Raw genomic sequence first — 19,368 nt, forward strand, 5'->3', positions numbered from 1 at the left:
GAGGATAAAGTAACGTATACACGAGAGGGAAACGCACGAGCACACACACACGCACGCACACTGCAACCTGGGAGAGGGAGAGAGAGAAAACGAGAGAAAGAGAGAGAGGGTAGGTGCGAGCACGCGCGCGGGGGCGGACACGAGCGACCGTCGATCTCTTTGCGGTTCGTTATCGACGATATCGCCTCGTTCCATCGTCGACGGGAAACGATTGTCCGGCGATCCGATCCACGGCGAGCGAAACTGGAGGGACGCTCGAGAGGTGAGAGTCAGACACACGCGACAACGCCAGTGCTTCCGCGCGAATCGATTGAAGAGTGTGCAACAACGGAAATCGTCGCCCGTAGAATCGGTTAGACGCAAGCGGCCGGGGAAAGCGGGAGGGGAAGGGCAGCAACTGCCGTCTTCGCGGCACACGATGTGTCGCGTGCACTCGTCACGGCCGTCGTTTTATAACCGGCGATCTTCTCGCGGAACGGCGAGAGTGTACGCCGCGCGCGGATGACGATGACGCGCGGGGACGAGCGGAGTGGGTGCGCGAGGCGGCGCGCGCGGGGCGAGAGAGAGAGAGAGAGAGAGGGAACCGGTGCGAACTCATCAGCGGGGTAACGACGAGATACTCTCCTCGGGGAAAGAGTAAAGGGAGATTTACGGCACACTGGTGCGAGAGGCTGCTGAGTGTCGCTCGCGCCCGAACGCGACGATCGCTGAAACGCACACGTGCGGGAAGCGGGAAGGCGCGCGCGAAAAAGAGAAGGAAAAAAAAAGGAGAATAGGAAGATGGCCGGGCGCGTGTACATACATACACGCGTGTGTGGAGTGGCCCAGCGGCGTAGCGAGCTAATTCTGTGCTGTGGAATTGTTACACAAAGCACAATTGTAAAATTTAATTAACTGCGATGTTGACGTCTCGGTTACTTTATCAAGTGTAAAGTTATTGGTTTTAAGTTAAATTTGAGAAAAAAGTATTGAATTATGAAACGTTAAAATTTTAAGATTTTGTTAATAAATTTAAATAAGTGTAACATTACTTTATTATTTTGATTCAAGAAAGAGATTGATTATATAGAAACTGTAAAAATGTTAAAGCTCGATTATAAAAGTATGGCATAACCGAATTTATTCATAAAAATTATAAATTCATTGAAATCGAAAAAATGTTTAATATTTAATAACATATCACTTTTCCCAACAAGTTTCGGGTATATCTCATTACAATTTATTGGCTTTTTGTATTCAGATTACTCTAACTCTAGATCGATGATAAAGAATTGATGACATTGAAAGAATTAAACATCCAAGCACAAATTTTTCTTCAAATGCATTTGCAATTACATTACAGTTATTTGCTATATTTTTATATATAGCTGTTATATAGGGTTGTTCATTGTAGCCGTTGTAAGGATTAAGAGGAAGATTTAAATATTCTCTCATTTGTGTGAAGATTAAACTCGTTGATCCGGTGCGAAGACGTTCTCGGTCAGGCGTTCAGCGCGCGTGTGACGCCTATTTTAACGCGCGCCGGCGGAGAATCGCGCGTTCCTATAAAAAGCGGCGGCGATTATCGTCGTTTAGGCGATAAGGAATATAACCCGGTACAGAGCCGTACTCACGTGGCGATCGTGCCCGATAAAACGCCACGGTCTCCGGTCACGGCGGAAAATTACGATTATTAGTTAGATTCAGGTAGCACGTGATAGTTTCATACACGTTTAATAAGGTGTCCTACAACTAATGATATAATCGGGGAAAGGGATGATTCTACGTGAAAAAAATCAATTCGTAAACTTGTAATAAAATTGTCTTCGTGTGATGCGTCGTTTCTAAGAAAATTGAATTTGAAAAATATAGCACATCTTGCGTACATGTAATATAAAATCGTGTAAATTATTCGTTCTTCGTTTAATGTATCTTAACTTTTTTGTTCAGTAACGAGACAAATTAATTGACATAAAAAACACAAATGCTTTTAAAAAATGTAATTCCTTTTTTTCTTAAAGAAGCATTTGTACGTGGAAAGCTAAAATGAAATGAATTGAATAATATTGAGATAGAATAGATTATTTTAATTCTGCTGCTCTGCTTGTTAACAAGATACATTTTATTTCTCATATTAATAATTATTTTAAAATATTTTCTCCTGGCGTTTGATGATTCGTCTATGAATGCAAGATGTTTTTTTAAATAAAAATTTCTTTTTTTCTTTGTAAAATTTTTATTTTTTATCTTTAGAGCTTTTTTATTCTAATTGATAAAAAAAAAACGATATGATCAATTTTAGAAATTTGAACGGAACAGGGTTTAAAAAAAGTGTCGTGATTTCAGAGCGGCAGGATCTGCGCCGAGTCTCTCACACACCGATCATCATCGGCCTGCGTCGTCGCGGCGGCCAGGAGGAGCGTAACGTCGCGACGACGAGGACCTCCACGGCGAACATTAAAGGCAACCTGGCGATGAAGCAGGAGCCGGAGGACGAGGAGGATTGCTACCTCGACGACTCGAGCATGCCACCCGCGTCGACGACGTCACCGCCGCCGACGGCGTTGCTGCCGCCGCCGCCACCGTCGTCGTCCTCGTCGTCGTCATCCGGCCGCCACGGAAGCGTCACGCACCGGGTGCGCTCTCACGCGCGCAGTCTCCGCGCGATGGCAAACCCGAGCGCAGTCTGGGCGCACTTCGATCTCTGTACTAATGATCCGTTGCGCGCCCAGTGCCGCATCTGCGGAGCGGTCGTCGTCAGAGGTGGCGCGAACCCGCGCCAGTGCGGCACGACCAATCTGCACCGGCATCTCAGGGTGCATCACGGCGGCCGGCTGATCGGCAGACGTTACCACGGTAAGAATCGCCGTTTTCGCCGGTAAGATTACAGATACGCCGAACTTAGGCCGTATTAATTAAGATGCAATTTTAAAACTGTAAACTTAGCTGTATTTACAATCCTTAGACAAACTGATGTTTTGCTTTCAGTCCAAGTAGAATTTTAATTGCAATCTTTATATTTTATCTTTTTATTAAATGAGTTAACAATTTATTTAAATAAATATTCAATTTCTAATTAAATAATTTTAATTCTTTATTCTTGCCTCTTATCGATGTTTTTTCTTTTTCGATCCCCGTGCGCCAGAAAGACATATTTATTTTTTTGTCATTAGTCTTACAATCGACGTCGCAAGGTAATACGAGTACGAAAGCCATAAGGATCGCTACGCAGTCCTTGGTGAGACCTCATATTCGTAATATCGCCCCGGCGCCGATGCCCCAGCAACAGCAATCCCAACAGCAGCAGCAACAACGGCAACCAAAGACTCTCGTATTAAAAACTATTCCATTGAAAGTGAAGCAAGTTGCACCTACGACTATTAAGATGCCATCGCGACAAACTAATCAAGCACCCCATAATATCGTACATCAGCAACCTACAGAGGTACGTTAAATATATTTTCTGCGAGTTACATTGTATCTGTTCAAGAAAAGAAAATATAAATCAATACCAATCTGATTACCAAGCTAACTTTATTTTTCATGTATTTCAGGTTTGCCTGAGGTGGAACAGTTACCATAGTAATATGCAAAATAGCTTCCCGTCGTTACTGGACACGGAACAGTTCGTCGATGTGACCCTGGCGTGCGAGGGTCGCTCTCTCAAGTGTCACAAGATGATTTTATCTTCCTGCAGCGACTACTTGGCAGATTTGTTACGGGAGAATCCGTGTCAACATCCCATTATCCTAATGAAGGATCTGAAATTCTGGGAGGTGGAGGCGTTGGTTAAATTCATGTATCGCGGAGAGGTCAACGTCGCTCACGATAAATTGCCGCAACTATTGAATGCCGCCGAGGCATTGCAGGTGAAGGGACTAGCCGGTCCGAGCCCTTCGTCCCAAGTAAGTTAATCATCATGAATTTATTCTAATTAAATTTGTCAATGTTTACAAAAGTTTTAAATTTATTTGTACTCTTTTATATCGATAGAATGCAAAGACACCGCTACTTATACCTCAAACGAAGCCATTGTCGTCTCAACACGTAGTTCCTAGAAGTACCACAGAGTCCAAAGAGAATAAAGCGTCACCCTCGAGGGTGTCTATGTCTTCTAGTCCTAAGCGTGCGCAAAAGCGACAACAGTCCGAACCCATAGAGTCAAGACCTTTTACCAAAATACGTCTGCAGCGGCCCATCACGCCAACGTCACCGTGCGCCACCGTGAAGCTGGAACCTTTAGATATACCTCTCAGCCCGACGGAGATATTCTCGGAGAATAACGAGGATGTCACGCCTTCCTCAGACTTTGAAAAACTTATGAGTTTACACGAGGAAGACGATCCAGGTGGCGACGTTAACGACGGGGACGAGAGATTACACTTTTGTGAACTGCCAGCCCCGCCGGATTTAAATGATAACGAAGACCAAATGGAATTTGTACCTACTGATTTCCTGGAACAGCAGCAAGATATTGTCGAAGAACCAGAATCGAGTTGTAAAGATAAAGATAGTAATAACAAAGAGTCTCTCGACTATGCTTCCGCTGACGTTGAGGACAACGAAATCGAGCAAAATGAGATACAGTCCTCGAGAGAAAAGAAAGTGACATAGTAAGATGTCATATAATCTACATAACGATCGGATTATGCTATAAGTCTCAATGGGAACTAATATAAGAAATACCTACGATTTGTTTTCTTGAAACCTTGAAACGAAAAAATGCATTCTTATGATGACATATTGAATGAATTGGAACAACTCGCCGCAGGAAACGTGTGTGAATCAAGTACCAAAACGAAAGAGATTGTTATTTTTAGAATCTATTGTGTTAAGGATACTTGAGAAACTTTACCTTTATATTTAGTTAATCGCAGTTAATCAAGAGATCTCTAATGTCGATTACTATCTCACTATGTAGAGTTTGGAGAACTTTGAGGAAGGTACAATACGTTAGAGATATATTTCCGCTAGTCGAGCGCCTCTTTTTTCGCCATCGTGTATATTTATTTATCTTCTACGTGTATTAACTTCGTATATAATATGAGCGTCTGATATAGATTACGCATTTAAAAAAAAAAACTAATATTATGTAATATCCGCTGTTGTAACAAAACACGTATTCGTTTATCTTGTCTCAGCGGATGGACTTTTATGTTGTAAAAAAGATCCAAATTTTTAGATACTGTAGAGTTGTGTTGTGTAACTTATTTTGTCTGTCGAAGATGACAGTATGTCATGTATTGATTCGGTTGCAAAATTGTAATTATTTATATATTGAATATGTGTCGAGTAAGCTATCGATCACCGGTGCGCGCGTTGGAGCACAGGTGTAAATTGTAACGCGTGATAATACGTCTCACAAATAAACGGCTATTACAACACGCAGTTTCGAATGTATACCAGAATTTCCATTTTACGCGCAGAAAGGTCTCTTTCTCTCTCTCTCTGTAAAGAGATACGATTATTACGAGAGGAAAAATGTGTCTTCATACACAGCGAGTGTAAGTTGAAATGTAAGCTTTCCCTGTTCGTTGACGCGTCGATAGATGTGAATGTGACATCTTTGATAATCGACCTAGAAAATAAAATGCTGAAAAAAATCTAGAAAATCAAATCCTTGAGTTAAGACTGACTTCCACAATCTATTTTTTTTTTACCATTAATTTTATCGTTTGTCCTATTTCAGATATTATACAACTTTTATCTGAAACGTTTCTTCGCATTTACCATATTTTTAGAGACATTCATCCTATTGACGTTTAAAATTTCTCAGTATATATACGTATAATATATAAATACAGCACACTGAATTAATGCGCGATACGCTAGGCGGCGCCAGTCGCCGTGCGTTCATCCCTCCCCTCGGCGAACTGTCAAATCGGCGAGCGTTGTTTGTATACGAAATTAATATCGGGTGTTTGGCGTCGCTGACAGATCCAAGTGTGTATCCCGGTCGAGGTAGCCTGGTTCAGGGTCAGGTTCGTACCGGCGCGACGCCTTCCTCTCGCGAGCGAACAACAACTGGCGATTCGCGTTGTCGTCGTCGTCCGATGATCCGCCGTCCTGTCACCACGAGCGACCGCGGCCCCGTCGTTCTCCCTCACCTGTTCCTTCCGTCTACCCGTCTATTTGCCTGCCACCCCGTCATACGCGACGCGAATACTCCCTCGCGGACCGATCGGCCCTGCCTCGCTTCCCGGGGAAATCTCGCGCGGGAGGGTGCGCGAGGGTTGTTGGCGAACCAGGGACCTGCTGCCCTCTCGTCTGCCTTAACCTATATTAAAGGATCAATGAACGTTGTCGTGCGTACACGCGAGGAACGCTCCGTCGCGACGCCCGTTAGACACCCTGTGATCGCGCCGTCCTCGAGAAGTCGAATCCTCGCGAAAAGAAACATCGTCCTCCCCGCGAGAGTTGGCTCGTGTCCAGGACGCTTGGTTTCGTGGACGCGCGAATCCGGACGTCGTCGATCCTCGTCGAACATTTTTAATAACGTTCCCATAGGATATTTATTAACGAATCTGACGATTACAGAATGAGTCGTACGATGGACGAGAAGGAGGAGCTGGTGAAGAAGGCCTTATTTAGTTTCGTTAGGAAGCAGGTGCCAACCGCTCAGCTCAGGTAGATTCTCCGATTTGAATTTTCTTTTAGTATTAAATTAAATTTCAAACTGCGACGGGGATATTAATAAACGGATATCCTCTTTTGTTTCAGCTTAATAGATGACATTGTGCTCAGTTATGTAGTGAGTATGGTAGAAGAAAGCGCATTGGAAGAGAATTTAGACGTGGACGGACTGTGCGAAATGGTGTCCGCCTGCCTTCCCGAGTTTTCCACTATCGAGAAAGAGGCTGTGTCAAAGTGGTTGCTTGATGTAGAGAGTAAACTAAAACAGGAGACTAAGGAGAACGAAAATTGCCAGTCCCCTAGTGATCCACTGAATCACATCAGCCTGACAGCTCTCTTGCCAGCTGGCGCACAAAGAATGCGGGTACATCATCTCTCAGAAACGAGCGATGCTGGAAGTGATTCTAGCGGGGAATACTTTTCGGAAGTAAGGGTGAGAAACGTGAGACATATTAAGTATTTTTTAAATCGTTAGGATTGATAAGTGACGCGTTATTTGTTACCATTATTGCTAACTTTTTCTGTCTAAGATGGTAACAACAGCGAATTAATTCTCTATTATGTTCATATCCAATTCATATTTGCTTATTACGTCAATAAGTTTTAATATTGATTTAATATTATTAAATTGATTATTAAATTATACAACTTTAAAATGTAATATATCTTTTTAGCATTTTATGAAAAAGATACTAATTGTTATTTTCTAAGTACCAGTAATGATTATTTTCGCAAAGTAACATCCCTGGTATCTATTATCTAAATCTTTTTGTAGGAATCTTCTTGGCATCAAGTGGCTTTGCTGCAAGAGATGTTCCCGGCGGCGAGTCCCGCTGAAGCGAGGCATTGTTTAGCGGTAGCTGGGGGTGATATAGCAAAAGCCGCGCAACTCGCGTTACATCGTCAGGAGGCGGGTCAGAGTATCGTCAGCAACCTTACGTTTCTAACGGTAAAATTTCATGGTGATTACCGTTCGACCGCTAGAGGATATACTCGGGGAATATAATTTAAAAAATATAATAAAACTATACTTTTACTATCGTTTACCATTGGAAAAATACTGGAAAAAATCTAAAATTTCCAGGGAATTAATTTTTTACCCTTAAAGACTAATTATAGTCGACAAGCTTTCTCTTCTGTTAAATAAAAAAAAGAGAAATATGTGAAACATAAAAAAGCCCTAAAGTATGCGTTAAGTGTAAATACTTAGGTTTTAAGTGTTTTTTTTTTATTGTATAATTAAGGAAAGATAAAAATTTATTAAAGATATAGTAGTACAATGGATTAATTTCAAAGCTACATTAAAAATTTATTCAATCTTATCTGGATAAAATAAAAGTGAAAAAAATACCTCGGAAAATCCGAGGATTCTTAGGGAATTCTTTTACAAAGTTTTAGTAGATATCTTGCTATGATTTGTATTCGCTCGTTTCAGCCCAACGGTCGTAATAAAGCGAGGGTGAACGACGAGGAGTTAAAGTCTCGTATCATAGCGCGGTACAGTTACGTCGACAGGGACGACGATTGCCGCGAGCACCGCCCGGTTGCGCCGAAAACGGAGCCCAAGAAACTGGTACGGTATCTCGACAATAAGATTGTAAGTGTGAAGGGTGAACGTTATACGGAAGTGCGAAGGGGCGGCGAGGACGAGGACGGTAACGAAGGTAGTAGGAAGAGGGGCCATTGCCGTCCGTAACCAGTCCCTTTGCCTCCACCCCCTGATCCACCCCCTTGGAGGCATCTGAGAGATTTTCAATTAACTTAGATCATTTTCATCTTATTCATATATAAAAATATAGACGAAATATCGAATTTAAAAGGCGTTTGCATTTCCGTTGACGTTTCATTTTCATGTAATGCAGCCTGTACAACTCTCGGAATCTCTTTCGTGTAATATTAATTTATCGTTATTACATGGCTATAGTAATAGTTGTTTTTTTTTTATATTTGTTCGAATCTATTCGCGAGTAATTTTTTAGTAGATATCTCTGAAATTTCACTTTGTATAGATTGTATCTTTACAATCGAGTGTGCAATGGCCGTTTTAAATAAATATTTATATTTATAGCTTAAATATAATTACAGCAGGATTATACAAGAATCAAGGATTGCTATTCGTATCGAGATATAGTTACTAAAGTCTTGTGAGGAACAACTTATTTTAGCATATAATAAATTCATTAGGATTAATTTTTTAAGATTAAGATGTTTTTCAGCTTCCACAGTCAAATATTCTTTTACGAAGTATTTATCTCGTTATTAATTTTACATAGTTAAGATTTCAATTATAAAAGAAATACATATTTGATTTAGAGAATAATTTGTGAATTTTACTTTGTTATGTAAAAATATACATAAGTATATTTTATTATTTAAGCGAGCTGGCTATTGTAAACTCGGCATTTGACTTAATATCCATTCCTTTTTCATAATAGTCATGTTACATTTTTCAAGTTTATTTTATATAGATGTAAGAATCCTTTTTTCACATAGAAGGATCCTTCAGAAACAGAACGTCTAAATTTCTTGATTAATAATTCATTTTTTCTGTCACATAGAAATTGTACAAAGCGATTTTTTATACTTGTTTTAAAATGTCGAAGACATTTAATTATGTTTTACTTTTTAATATTTTCAAGTCTAATAAAATATTATAATATATAAATAATATCATTAAATGTTGTATTATAGTAATAATATTTAATATTAGTGGAATAATAATTTAAATGCTCTGTTTCTGATGGAACGCTGTATATATATAGCGCCGAATAGAATTATTTAATTACATTATTAATTTATAATTGTGTGAGAAGAACTTTTTGATATCGCGTGTGTATATTTTCAATGTTGCAATTGCTTTATTTATGTTAATGCGAAAAATATTGTTTCTTATTTTACGTCTGCGGAACGACGAGCGAACGAAAGGTGTGATTTATGATGAAAATATACCTGAAATGTATTTAGGCAAATAGCAGCATTGTCATGTAGCAAACTGATCCTTTTTCAACTGCACTATATAGAAAAATGTACTATATATATATTAGTCAACAAAGCAAGAATTTTTATCCGCACATTTAATCAGAAATCCAGAAATAATTGTTCAACAATTTAGTAAGTCAATATTATCTTAGTGATGTAAGGAATGATTGCGAACGAGAATGTACGTATAATTATCGTTTGTCGAATAATCAAAAATCGGGAGGTATATAAATTGTAAAAATTATTTGACAAGTGCATCTCTATAGCATCACGCATTTGTGTCAAATGAAATTGAGATCATTGCTAAATGATTACAGAGTACTGTAGATTTCGAATAATATATTGTAGTATACGTACTTAGACGAACGCGAAGATATTTCGCTAGAAAATATTCACTCTCCTAGGGATAAAGTCTGCTTAAAACCGCCATACGATTTGCCAGTATTATTATCCTATTATTGCCGCTATCGCACAGACTTTGAGGTAGCGCAAATATAATCATTAAAATGTTAGAAAGTCATGTATAGAATGATGTAAACTCCATACTTATTTCAGAATTCGTATCTCGGCGGTGTTCGTATAGATAGACATAATTGCGATTGCTTCCGAACGCTGTAACTGCAATTTAAATCAAGATATCTATTTCGGTACTGAATTTTCTCTGATTTAATGTTACAAACGGTTGTAATTATTTAATGAAATAAGGAATTGATTTGTACTATATTTGCTTAAAAATATTTTACAAAATAGGAAGAACATAATATTTGTAATTAATTCTCTCTTTTCATTAATCGACAGTTGAAAATTTACCTCGTAAATATATGAATGTAATGCAATACAAATACGATATGTCTTATAATGGGCCGATTCTTGCCATAGATAATTACGGGATTACATATGAATCATGCTGTTATTGATAATTGTGTACTCATCACGTGGATAAATATTTGCTGAAAACTAAATGTATTCCATCGCCGATTAAATCTGAATTATACCAACATTATTTATAGATTTTTAACATGTTTCGAGAAGGCTGCTAGGAAATGCAGAGAAAAGAGAAATAGAAAGGAAGATTGAATGGATTACTTTAGTTTTAAGCAAATTTTTCGAGTGTCCTTCTGTGTTGCATATAAATAAGCACCGTGGCTAATTAATTTTCTCGTTATAGATGTGAACTTTTTCAAATTGTGTGAAAGTAAGCTAATGTAACGATTGTAATTTTAATTGTACTTGCCTTTTAATATACTCTCATCATGTCATATTTAGATCGCAATTTAAAATGTTAATACGGATTTTTTTCTCTTTAACAATTGGCTGCTAGCGATTACATTGCAACGTGTAAATTTTTAAGAACACTTATTTTTTTAAATGGCTTTTTTTGGATCGAAGAGAAGGTAATCAATTACGGCAAATATATAAAAGTATGTAATTAGGATATGATATCCTGGCGGTGAATTCTGAGGCCTTAAGGACGGTTCAAAAAAAGTCGACATTAATAAAGTTTCATTTTTAACTTATATATTCGTACAATGTACGCGACATCTTTCGATCTGTATTTACATCGCGTGCGAAAGAGAAATTTTACATTTGTTTAACTTTTCCATAGATCCGTTATCTTATTATTTTTCACGTATCTTATTGAAGAAAACAATAAGTGTTTGTCTAATGTCGGTTTCTTCATTTTTAAAGGTCTAATTGACTATGTAGCATTCATCTCCTTTTCATTTATCGATAATTAATAAATATTATGTACGAGAATTATAAATGTTCATACTTTTTCAGTACACACTCTTCACAATACATTCTTATATTTGCAACTAAGCATCGGAATATTACGCTTATATAATATTATTAAATTTTTAAATATATTAAGTATAAAATATCGTTTCGACAAAATTTTACGTGTAAAATTTGAACTTAAAAACATCGTATTTCCTTCCTTAGCAATTGGAAAAAGTTGTGAAAAAAACCGATCGAATTTTGCGATAATCAATAAGTATTTCGTAAGAAGTATCAAAGTGACGTATACATGGCAGCTGAAATAAAACATCCTTTATCCGTAATAGTAAGATTTATTTATTATCTTATTAATTAATGTTCTAAACGTAATTTCCTTGCAAATTCTTGTCTAATGTATGATTTATGTATGTAAACTTAAATATAAAACTACCTAGATGTATACAGTTCTGTTAGAAATTTGGAATTCAACGCGTATTAAAAAGCTGTAATTTTCAAATGACAGAACAGCAGTTTTCCTCATTAAAACTTGTGACAGCGTTCGTGACTAACGTGGAAGAATACCACTTCGAATTAGGTATTACGGAGTAACGTTTGGCTATAAAACAAATCAGCGTATACCGTTTATATATCATACCGCAACATAATACTTTGAAATTTTTAATATATCATATAAAAAAGAATTTCGTGGCAACACATCATTATACGTAATATATGAAACACTATAAGTTAGTACACGATTCAAATTAACAAAAACTTATACGAATATCTTAATTTCACCGATACATATATGATGTTAAAACCGAAAGTTTGTCGAAGCGAGAAGGTGAAAAAATTTTAATAACAACTTAAAATTTGACAGACCCGAGAAAATAAATAGTGTACTTTTCTTACGATTCTCTCTTTCGTTCTCTCTCTCTCTCTCTCTCTCTCTCTCTCTTTACTTCATTTCATAATCAGGCATCCGTGAGCACGTGCAAAAACACTCGTAATATTGAGTTCTGTCCAAGTCCATCGGGAAATATTGCGGCGTAAGTATCGACGATTCTGCACCATCAATAAAATTAATTAGTTTCGCGATTACACGAATACATTTTTCGAGATCAATTACGGTGGACGATTTAAAGTCCATGTCGCTACAAAATTCGATGAGGCCTGATGAACTTGGCAGTCAGTTAATCTAAGAATGTATCTCGTTACAATGGAATATGAAGTGATAGATCTGGAGTCACACACATGGACGCGGTGAGAATAAAATAAAATTTGCAATGTAGAAAAGAGTGCCTTGTGTGAATACCCGTGGTCCGTTTTTCAGTCATATTTAACTCGCGCGAGGATCGTGAAAAAGAGTCCGGTTCTAAAAAACAGTCCGGAAGAGGAAGGGAGGGCAGGACTCGCTCGAGGTTGCACTCAGGTCGGTTTATTTCTTCTTTTTCCGCGGTTTGTCCTGCGGCGCCGGCAAATTTTCCTTTCGTTTCGACGTCGGCTTCGTTCCTACGTTGCCGCCCTTCTTCTTCCTCTCCTGCCTCTCGCGCTCCTCGAGTTCCTGATTCTCGCGTTCGATCAGGGTTATCAGGGTGTTGCAGCGACGTTGCAGTTCCAAGGCGGTGCGGGATTTGACGAACCAGTCGAAGCGGAACTGCGGCGCCGATCTCACCGTGGCGCGCAGCTCCTCATACACGTTCTCCTTGTCGAAGCCGAGTTTGTGCAGCATGCAGACGAGAAATCTGTCCTCCTCCTCGGTGTAATTCTTGCCCTTGTTCGTGCCGTAGGCTATCCTGAGCTGGTGAAAAGGCGCTCGGTATCTGGCCATCTTCGCGTCTAGCGCTTTTTTGATGCCGGCGCGTCTCTGTATCTTGGCCTCGCCACGCTCGATTTGTGCCATCACGCGGTCTATGTCTTGAAGCTCGTGGCAGCGTTCCCAGAAGACGGCCGAGTATTCCATGACTTCCTCCGGGGTCTTCCCTTCGACCTCCTTCGCTATGTTCTCAATGTCGTCGCGACCATACTTCTCGTTCGCCTTGATGAACTGATTGAAGTCCCGCTTGGTCCAGTTGGTGAAACCCTGGAGCAGCAGCTTCTCCTTCTCGGTGACCTCCTCGTCGGTGAGCGGCTGGGCGTCGTCGATCTTGCGTTGCTCCTCCTTCTGAATTCGGGCGGCGTCCGACCCGAGCTCGGGATTCTTTGGGACTTTGTAGCCGACCGTTTGCCTAAAGTAATAAATTTCCTGGTCCAGTAGCTCGAAAAGTCGCGGCGGGAAGAACTGGAAGTCCTGCACAATCGGCTGCTTCGGCGGTCTCGGAGCTTTCGGTGCCTTTGGCTCCGACACCCTCAACGCCTCCCTGAAATACGCATCGACGGCGTAATTGGCCTTACGCTCGCGTTTCGGCGGCTCGATCCAGTTGCCTATCCCAAGGATCTTCTGTTTCTCACGGTAATCCTCGCCCTCGAACTGATACACGGAGTCCGTCGGCGCATCGACAGTGAAATTGCGTAGCGAGGATTCCCCGAGACTCTCGAGTTTCTGCTTCATCTCCTCCGTTTTGGCCTCGCCCTTCTGCAGTATCGTGTCTATGTCCTCGTCGGTGATGGCGCTGTCCTTGGACGCAAACACCTCGTTCGCGCCGTGCCTGATCATGTTCAGCATCTCGTCTTTGTTCAACGCCTGCTGCTTCGCGTCGACCAGCCGTCCCTGCTGGATAACGAGCTTGTCCAGGCGCAGCTTGACCTCGGCCCGCTCGACAATCTTCTCCTCCACCGTGTTCTCCGTGATGAATCTGAAGACGCGCACCTGCTTCTGCTGGCCGATACGATGCGCGCGATCCATTGCCTGCAAGTCCATCTGTGGATTCCAGTCGGAATCGTAAATAATGACTACGTCGGCGGTCGCCAGGTTGATGCCCAGACCGCCGGCGCGTGTCGACAGCATGAAGATAAACTTCTCGCTGTGGGGCGCGTTGTACTCGTTAATCTGCCGCTGCCGGTCCTCGTGAGCGGTGTTGCCATCCAGCCGGCAATACTGAAAGCAGCGCCAGTGGCAGTAGTCCTCCAGGATATCCAGCATCCTCGTCATCTGGCTGAAAATCAAAACTCGCGAATCCTGCTGTTGCAGCTTCGGCAGCAGTTTGTCGAGTATCACCATTTTACCGCAATTGTAGACTAGGTGCTCGTCGGTGGTGTACGGTGGCCCGGGCTCGGCGCCGTCGAACAGGTACGGATGGTTGCAGCACTTGCGCAGCTGCATCAAGATGTTCTGCAGCCTCATCTTCTCAATTTTCCCAGCGCCATTCACGATATCTATGTCCTTCATCAGCACTTTGGTATACCATTCCCTCTGCATCTTGCTTAAGCCGATGTACACCTTGATCTCCTTCTTGGGCTTGAGTCCCTTCTCCACCTCGGACTTCAGACGCCTTAGGAGAAACGGTCTTAGAACAGCGTGTAACCTCTCGACTAAGGAATTGTCACCTAGAAAGCTATTTGTGTTAAACCACGAGTCAAAATCGTCGGAGCTGTTGAATACGTCCGGTAGAAGAAAGTTCAGCAAGGACCACAGCTCGTGGAGATTATTCTGTAGCGGCGTGCCGGTCAGCAGGAGCCGATTGGTAGTCTTAAACTCCCTGAGGATCTCCGACAGCTTAGACTTCTCGTTCTTGATTCTGTGCGCCTCATCTATCACCATATAGCGCCAGTTGAACTTTTTGAACACGGACTTCTCCTTAATCACCATCTCGTAGGACGTCACGCACACGTCCCATTCCCCGGGCATCATCACGTCCCTGATGAAGGTGTTCCTGGTCTCCGCATCCCCGATCAGACAGACGGCCCTCAAGCTCGGGCACCACTTCTTAAATTCGTTCATCCAGTTGGCCAGCGTCGACTTTGGCACGATGACGATGTGTGGGCCGGGTATGTTACGGAAGTGCTTCATGTATCCCAGCAGGGAGATGGTTTGCAGCGTTTTACCGAGACCCATCTCGTCGGCCAGGATACCGTTTATACCGTGCTCGTAGAGCGATATCATCCAATTGAGGCCGCGTATCTGGTAGTCGCGCAACTCACCGGACTTGATGTAGTGCGGGGACGACTCGAAGCGCGTGGTAGGCGTGACGCTGGCGTTGCTCTCCGCCAGCAGCTCCTCGTCCTCCTCCTGCTCGGTCTTGCGGTGCCGGTGATCGCCGGTGGTGTCCGACTTGGGAACGTTCTCCGGCTGCTGCTTTCTGGGCCGGCCGGCCCTGATCTTGAGCGGACTGCCGGCCTTGTCCTTCTGATTGTTCGTCATGAAATGCGAGAATATCTCGGTTTGCTTCAGCAGGTAGTCGAACCGCTTGCTACGGTCCGTCTCGAGCTTCGTCTCGAAGTCGCCGCCCCGCGACGACGTCGTCTCCGCCGAGGACCCGTTCGAGTTGTCCCCGGTGTCGCCGGTGTCCGCGTTCTCGTCCGGCTTGGACATCTTGTTGCCTTGTCACTACGCGCACACCGCAGCTTCGCGTACTACCACCTCTTCGTACTAAACCTCCTCGCCGATCGCGCGTAATACTCGCGTAGTAGGGTAATGCTCGTGCCGGTTGCACGGGCTGCACGTTCCGTATGCTCGTGTACGTATCGCCTCGCTAGCCAGTTACCGAGTGTTGCCGACGCATCAACAACGAGTCGAACGTAACCGTAAGCACCGCGCGTCAAACATCACCGTCCGTCGCCGTCCGCCGCCATGTTGCGCCGGATTCCCCGCGCATGCGGTAGCGCGGCGCCTACACTAGCGTAACGGAGAAGTGGTGCTCTGGTGCTCTGCGAGGGCCCCGCTCGATCAAAATATTAAGCGTGATGTCGAGATTTTGAATGATTAAATCATCGAGGTTGGATAAAGTAAGGTCTGGCTAATGTTGAAAGTTAAATAAAGCCAAAAGTCTTCGACCACACTGAAGTTTTTTTATTTTAATTGCCGCTCTGAGAACAGGAACAAAATAATCAATACCGTTTCGAATGTATGAAACGCGTTTGTTAGGTCCCCGTTTTAGATTCGATCAACTCCGAACGTTCCAAATGCGTAACGATTAAATAATAATGTATAATATATAGCGATGGAAATGTTAAAGATATTTTTGGGCTCTATTTACAATTTGACACAAACCTGTCGATGCAGTCACGTGGCAGCTGCACGCATTTACGCATGCGTATGAGAGCGACGCGATGGCGTGCATGCGTTGGAAAAACCCGCGATTTTGAGATGATCGTGTTAAATTGACCGCGGAATGGATCATCGTGCTCACGCAATCGTAAGTTAAGGTCAGCGGCCACGTTTACCTTACACGCTTATGCAGTTTACGCGGATAAACACGGTTATCGTTTAGTATGGTTCTCCAAGTCATATTTACGTGCGCAAGTTATTATCTTTTAACTTGTTTTGCTTATTGTTGTATAAATTAATGAATTCAAAAAAGTAATAATTACTAATTCTATTTATATATAAATTAGATCATTATTCGATAAGGTAAATCTTATCAATTAAGGGGAAAGTTCACTGTAAAATTTACTAGGGCAAAATTACATGTTTTTTTTTTCAAATTAACATGTTCTAATTATTATTTTTTATTTCAATAATAAACTCATCATATTTGTGTAACATGAGTTAAACAAATATCAGTATTTTCGATTATCTGGTAGGATCTTGCGTCAAACGATAATTTTTATGTTTTGTCATTTGTCTTTGTACTTTTCGATAATCTTATTCCTTTTACAATATTTTACATTATTTGGGTCCTGACGATGAACATTTTTCTCAAAATTTTTCATATAATATGTGAAAATTCTAAAATATTTTAATTAGATCTTAAGATTCGTGTAAGAAATCTGAAAAAAATTTTGAAGTAATAAAATTATGCAGAAATTTAAAAAAAATTGCATAAAAATTTGGAAAATTAAACTTAAAAAAACTTTGAGAAAAAGTTTCGATCTCTTATAAATCGAAAGAACCAAACACTCAATCATTAAAAAATCTTACCCGGAGTACGCGCGCAAGCCCGCGTCGTCAACGAGAGCTTCCGTTTCCCGGACGACGGGAAGACACCGTGGGAGCACAACAATCGACCAAGTCGAGCCGAGCCGAGCCAAGCCGTGGACGAGGATTCGCTGTCGTGAGGAAGATGTCGTACGTCGAGCAGCCGTCACTCGGGCGGGAGATCGCGGTGCCGGCCAGGTTGCCGATGATCCTGAAGCAGTTCTGCAAGGCCGCGATACGCACGCAGCCTTACGATCTGCTCAAGTGGTCCGGCTCGTACTTCCGCGCGCTAGCTGACGGCGAGGAGCCGCCGGTCAAATCGCGGCTCGAGTACCCGCCGTCGAGTACGGCCTCCGGCCTGACCCTGGGTTTCCTCAGGGTGCTGCTGCGACAGTTCGGAAGTACGTCCCAGCCAAGGATTACAAATGTAACTGCTATGTATAACATAATTCATTACATTTATTATGTTATATAGCAGCTAGTTACATAGATGTTTGCTGAGGAGACGAGAAACCGGTCTTGATGGGGTCACTTTGATTAACAGTAATTCTTATTAGATTATAACAAGACACTGCCGATCGAGATAATTTCACGTCACTGGGAGTGTCTCTGCCTGGACCGCAGGGACCTCGATACGATCCTCGCGATCGGGGGATTCCGTCGCACCTGCCAGGTAAAGAAGTTCCTCGCCATAGCGGTCGGTTTGCTCGGCGCCAATCTCACCGAAACGATGATTATGATTTGCCAGTTGTTCAGCCATGAGCCAGACGGCGGATCCGCGATGATTCCGCTCACTTTGTTTATAGAGATATATGAGTAAGTACCAAGGCTCATTTTCTTATCGTTATTTCCAAAAAGCTCTTATTATAAAAAAAATCTATTAATTGCGATTTGATTGTCGAAATAATGTTCGAAACAAACAGGTATTTAGCGGGACTTGCGTGCGATGGCAGCGAGAAAGACATATTCGATCAAGGCACAACGGAGCGTACCGCGTGTAAAGAAAGTTCTGTCGATCACACTTGCTCCATAAACAGTCAAGATACCGACGTGGACATTAATCTGGATTCGGAATTGATGTCGAAGGAGGAGGTCGATCTGTCGAAGAGTAAGTTTCACACGCATCTCGCGCTTGTCGAGTTCACTTATTTAAATTGCTTCTTTTACAGCCGATTTGTCGACGGAACCGATAGAGAACAGTTCACTCGAAAGAGAAGCTACTACCAATGAAGAAAACGAAAATGAATCTCTGACTAGTCAAAAAGACGGCAAAGATACGATTGGTAAGAAATTCTGCGGGGTGAAAGACGTTAATAGTGATGGAAGCCTATCCTCTGGAGTAGAGAAACATACGAAAATTACGTATTATCCAAATGTGCCAGGTAATCACGCATCTCTTAGTATCTTAATCGTTTGAGTGTCGAAGGTGATCATAAAAAAATACAAAAAATATGGCACGTTTGCGTCTCTCCTGTTCGCGAATAAAGCACAAGACATTTTTTAATAGTATTTTTACATTTTTGCTGTAATACTATTACTATTAATATGGTAAAAAAAATCTTTACAATGTTTTTGCACGGTTGCAGCAACGTTGCTGCAAGTTTCTGTGCTGTATGAGAAGCGAGAAGTGTGATCGGACCTTGTGACACTCGAAAGATTAATTATCATTCACTGATTTTAAAACTAAAGTTAAAAATTGAAAAATGTAGGTATAGGACCTCGTGTGTCGACTGAGCGAGTTACGAACGTAGCGGCATGGATGCTCGAGTGCGCGAGGTTACAAGAAGGTATGGTCGGACCACGAAATATCCGACACACAAATTGCCCATCCTTGCACGAACGATCGATGTCAAAATCATGATAGCGTCTCGTTATTTAATAATGTATACGGAGAATGCCGTGAAACATGTATTAACTCGCAGGATTAAGAACTTCGATCTTAAGACATAAGTATTATTTGCAGTCTTGATTCAACATTTTATTACACATAATTGAATCTCTTATTAAAATTTAATTATATAAAAAAGCATATATATATATAT

General features: G+C 41.7%; 4 protein-coding genes across 7 annotated transcripts; 3 read left to right on the top strand and 1 right to left on the bottom strand.

Annotated features, from left to right (window-relative positions):
• Window positions 1-3: 3 nt before the first annotated feature.
• On the top strand, window positions 4-5,593 carry LOC105836087 (protein jim lovell). Of its 2 annotated transcripts, none has more exons than XM_012679879.3 (5): window positions 4-262; window positions 2,326-2,835; window positions 3,153-3,424; window positions 3,534-3,884; window positions 3,973-5,586. In XM_012679879.3, exons 2-5 carry the CDS (start codon window positions 2,454-2,456, stop codon window positions 4,591-4,593), a joined length of 1,626 nt encoding a protein of 541 aa, XP_012535333.1. In that variant the 5' UTR covers window positions 4-262; window positions 2,326-2,453; the 3' UTR covers window positions 4,594-5,586. The 2 variants fall into 2 exon arrangements, with proteins under 2 accessions (XP_012535333.1, XP_036147921.1); XM_036292028.1 differs by lacking the exon at window positions 4-262 and adding an exon at window positions 969-1,686 and having other exon boundaries at window positions 3,973-5,593.
• Window positions 5,594-5,820: 227 nt separating this feature from the next.
• On the top strand, window positions 5,821-11,349 carry LOC105836091 (CUE domain-containing protein 2). 3 transcript variants are annotated; one of them, XM_012679885.3, is made up of 5 exons: window positions 5,821-5,960; window positions 6,517-6,606; window positions 6,700-7,054; window positions 7,388-7,561; window positions 8,048-11,349. In XM_012679885.3, exons 2-5 carry the CDS (start codon window positions 6,518-6,520, stop codon window positions 8,306-8,308), a joined length of 879 nt encoding a protein of 292 aa, XP_012535339.1. In that variant the 5' UTR covers window positions 5,821-5,960; window position 6,517; the 3' UTR covers window positions 8,309-11,349. The 3 variants fall into 3 exon arrangements, with proteins under 3 accessions (XP_012535339.1, XP_012535341.1, XP_012535340.1); XM_012679887.3 differs by having other exon boundaries at window positions 6,700-7,039; XM_012679886.3 differs by having other exon boundaries at window positions 5,822-5,960; window positions 6,700-7,045.
• A 294-nt stretch (window positions 11,350-11,643) lies between these two features.
• On the bottom strand, window positions 11,644-16,060 carry LOC105836092 (chromatin-remodeling complex ATPase chain Iswi). Its single transcript, XM_012679889.3, is given in 1 exon segment — window positions 11,644-16,060. A coding segment is annotated over 1 exon segment (3,096 nt). The 5' UTR covers window positions 15,782-16,060; the 3' UTR covers window positions 11,644-12,685.
• Window positions 16,061-17,203: 1,143 nt separating this feature from the next.
• LOC105836086 (ropporin-1-like protein) lies at window positions 17,204-19,359 on the top strand. Its single transcript, XM_012679878.3, has 5 exons — window positions 17,204-17,727; window positions 17,884-18,142; window positions 18,250-18,434; window positions 18,496-18,708; window positions 19,036-19,359. The coding sequence occupies exons 1-5, from the start codon at window positions 17,472-17,474 to the stop codon at window positions 19,185-19,187; spliced, it is 1,065 nt and encodes a 354-aa protein (XP_012535332.1). The 5' UTR covers window positions 17,204-17,471; the 3' UTR covers window positions 19,188-19,359.
• The last annotated feature ends 9 nt before the right edge of the window (window positions 19,360-19,368 follow it).

This window comes from Monomorium pharaonis, chromosome 9 (genome assembly GCF_013373865.1).
Source record: "Monomorium pharaonis isolate MP-MQ-018 chromosome 9, ASM1337386v2, whole genome shotgun sequence".
Lineage (NCBI taxonomy): Eukaryota > Metazoa > Arthropoda > Insecta > Hymenoptera > Formicidae > Monomorium > Monomorium pharaonis.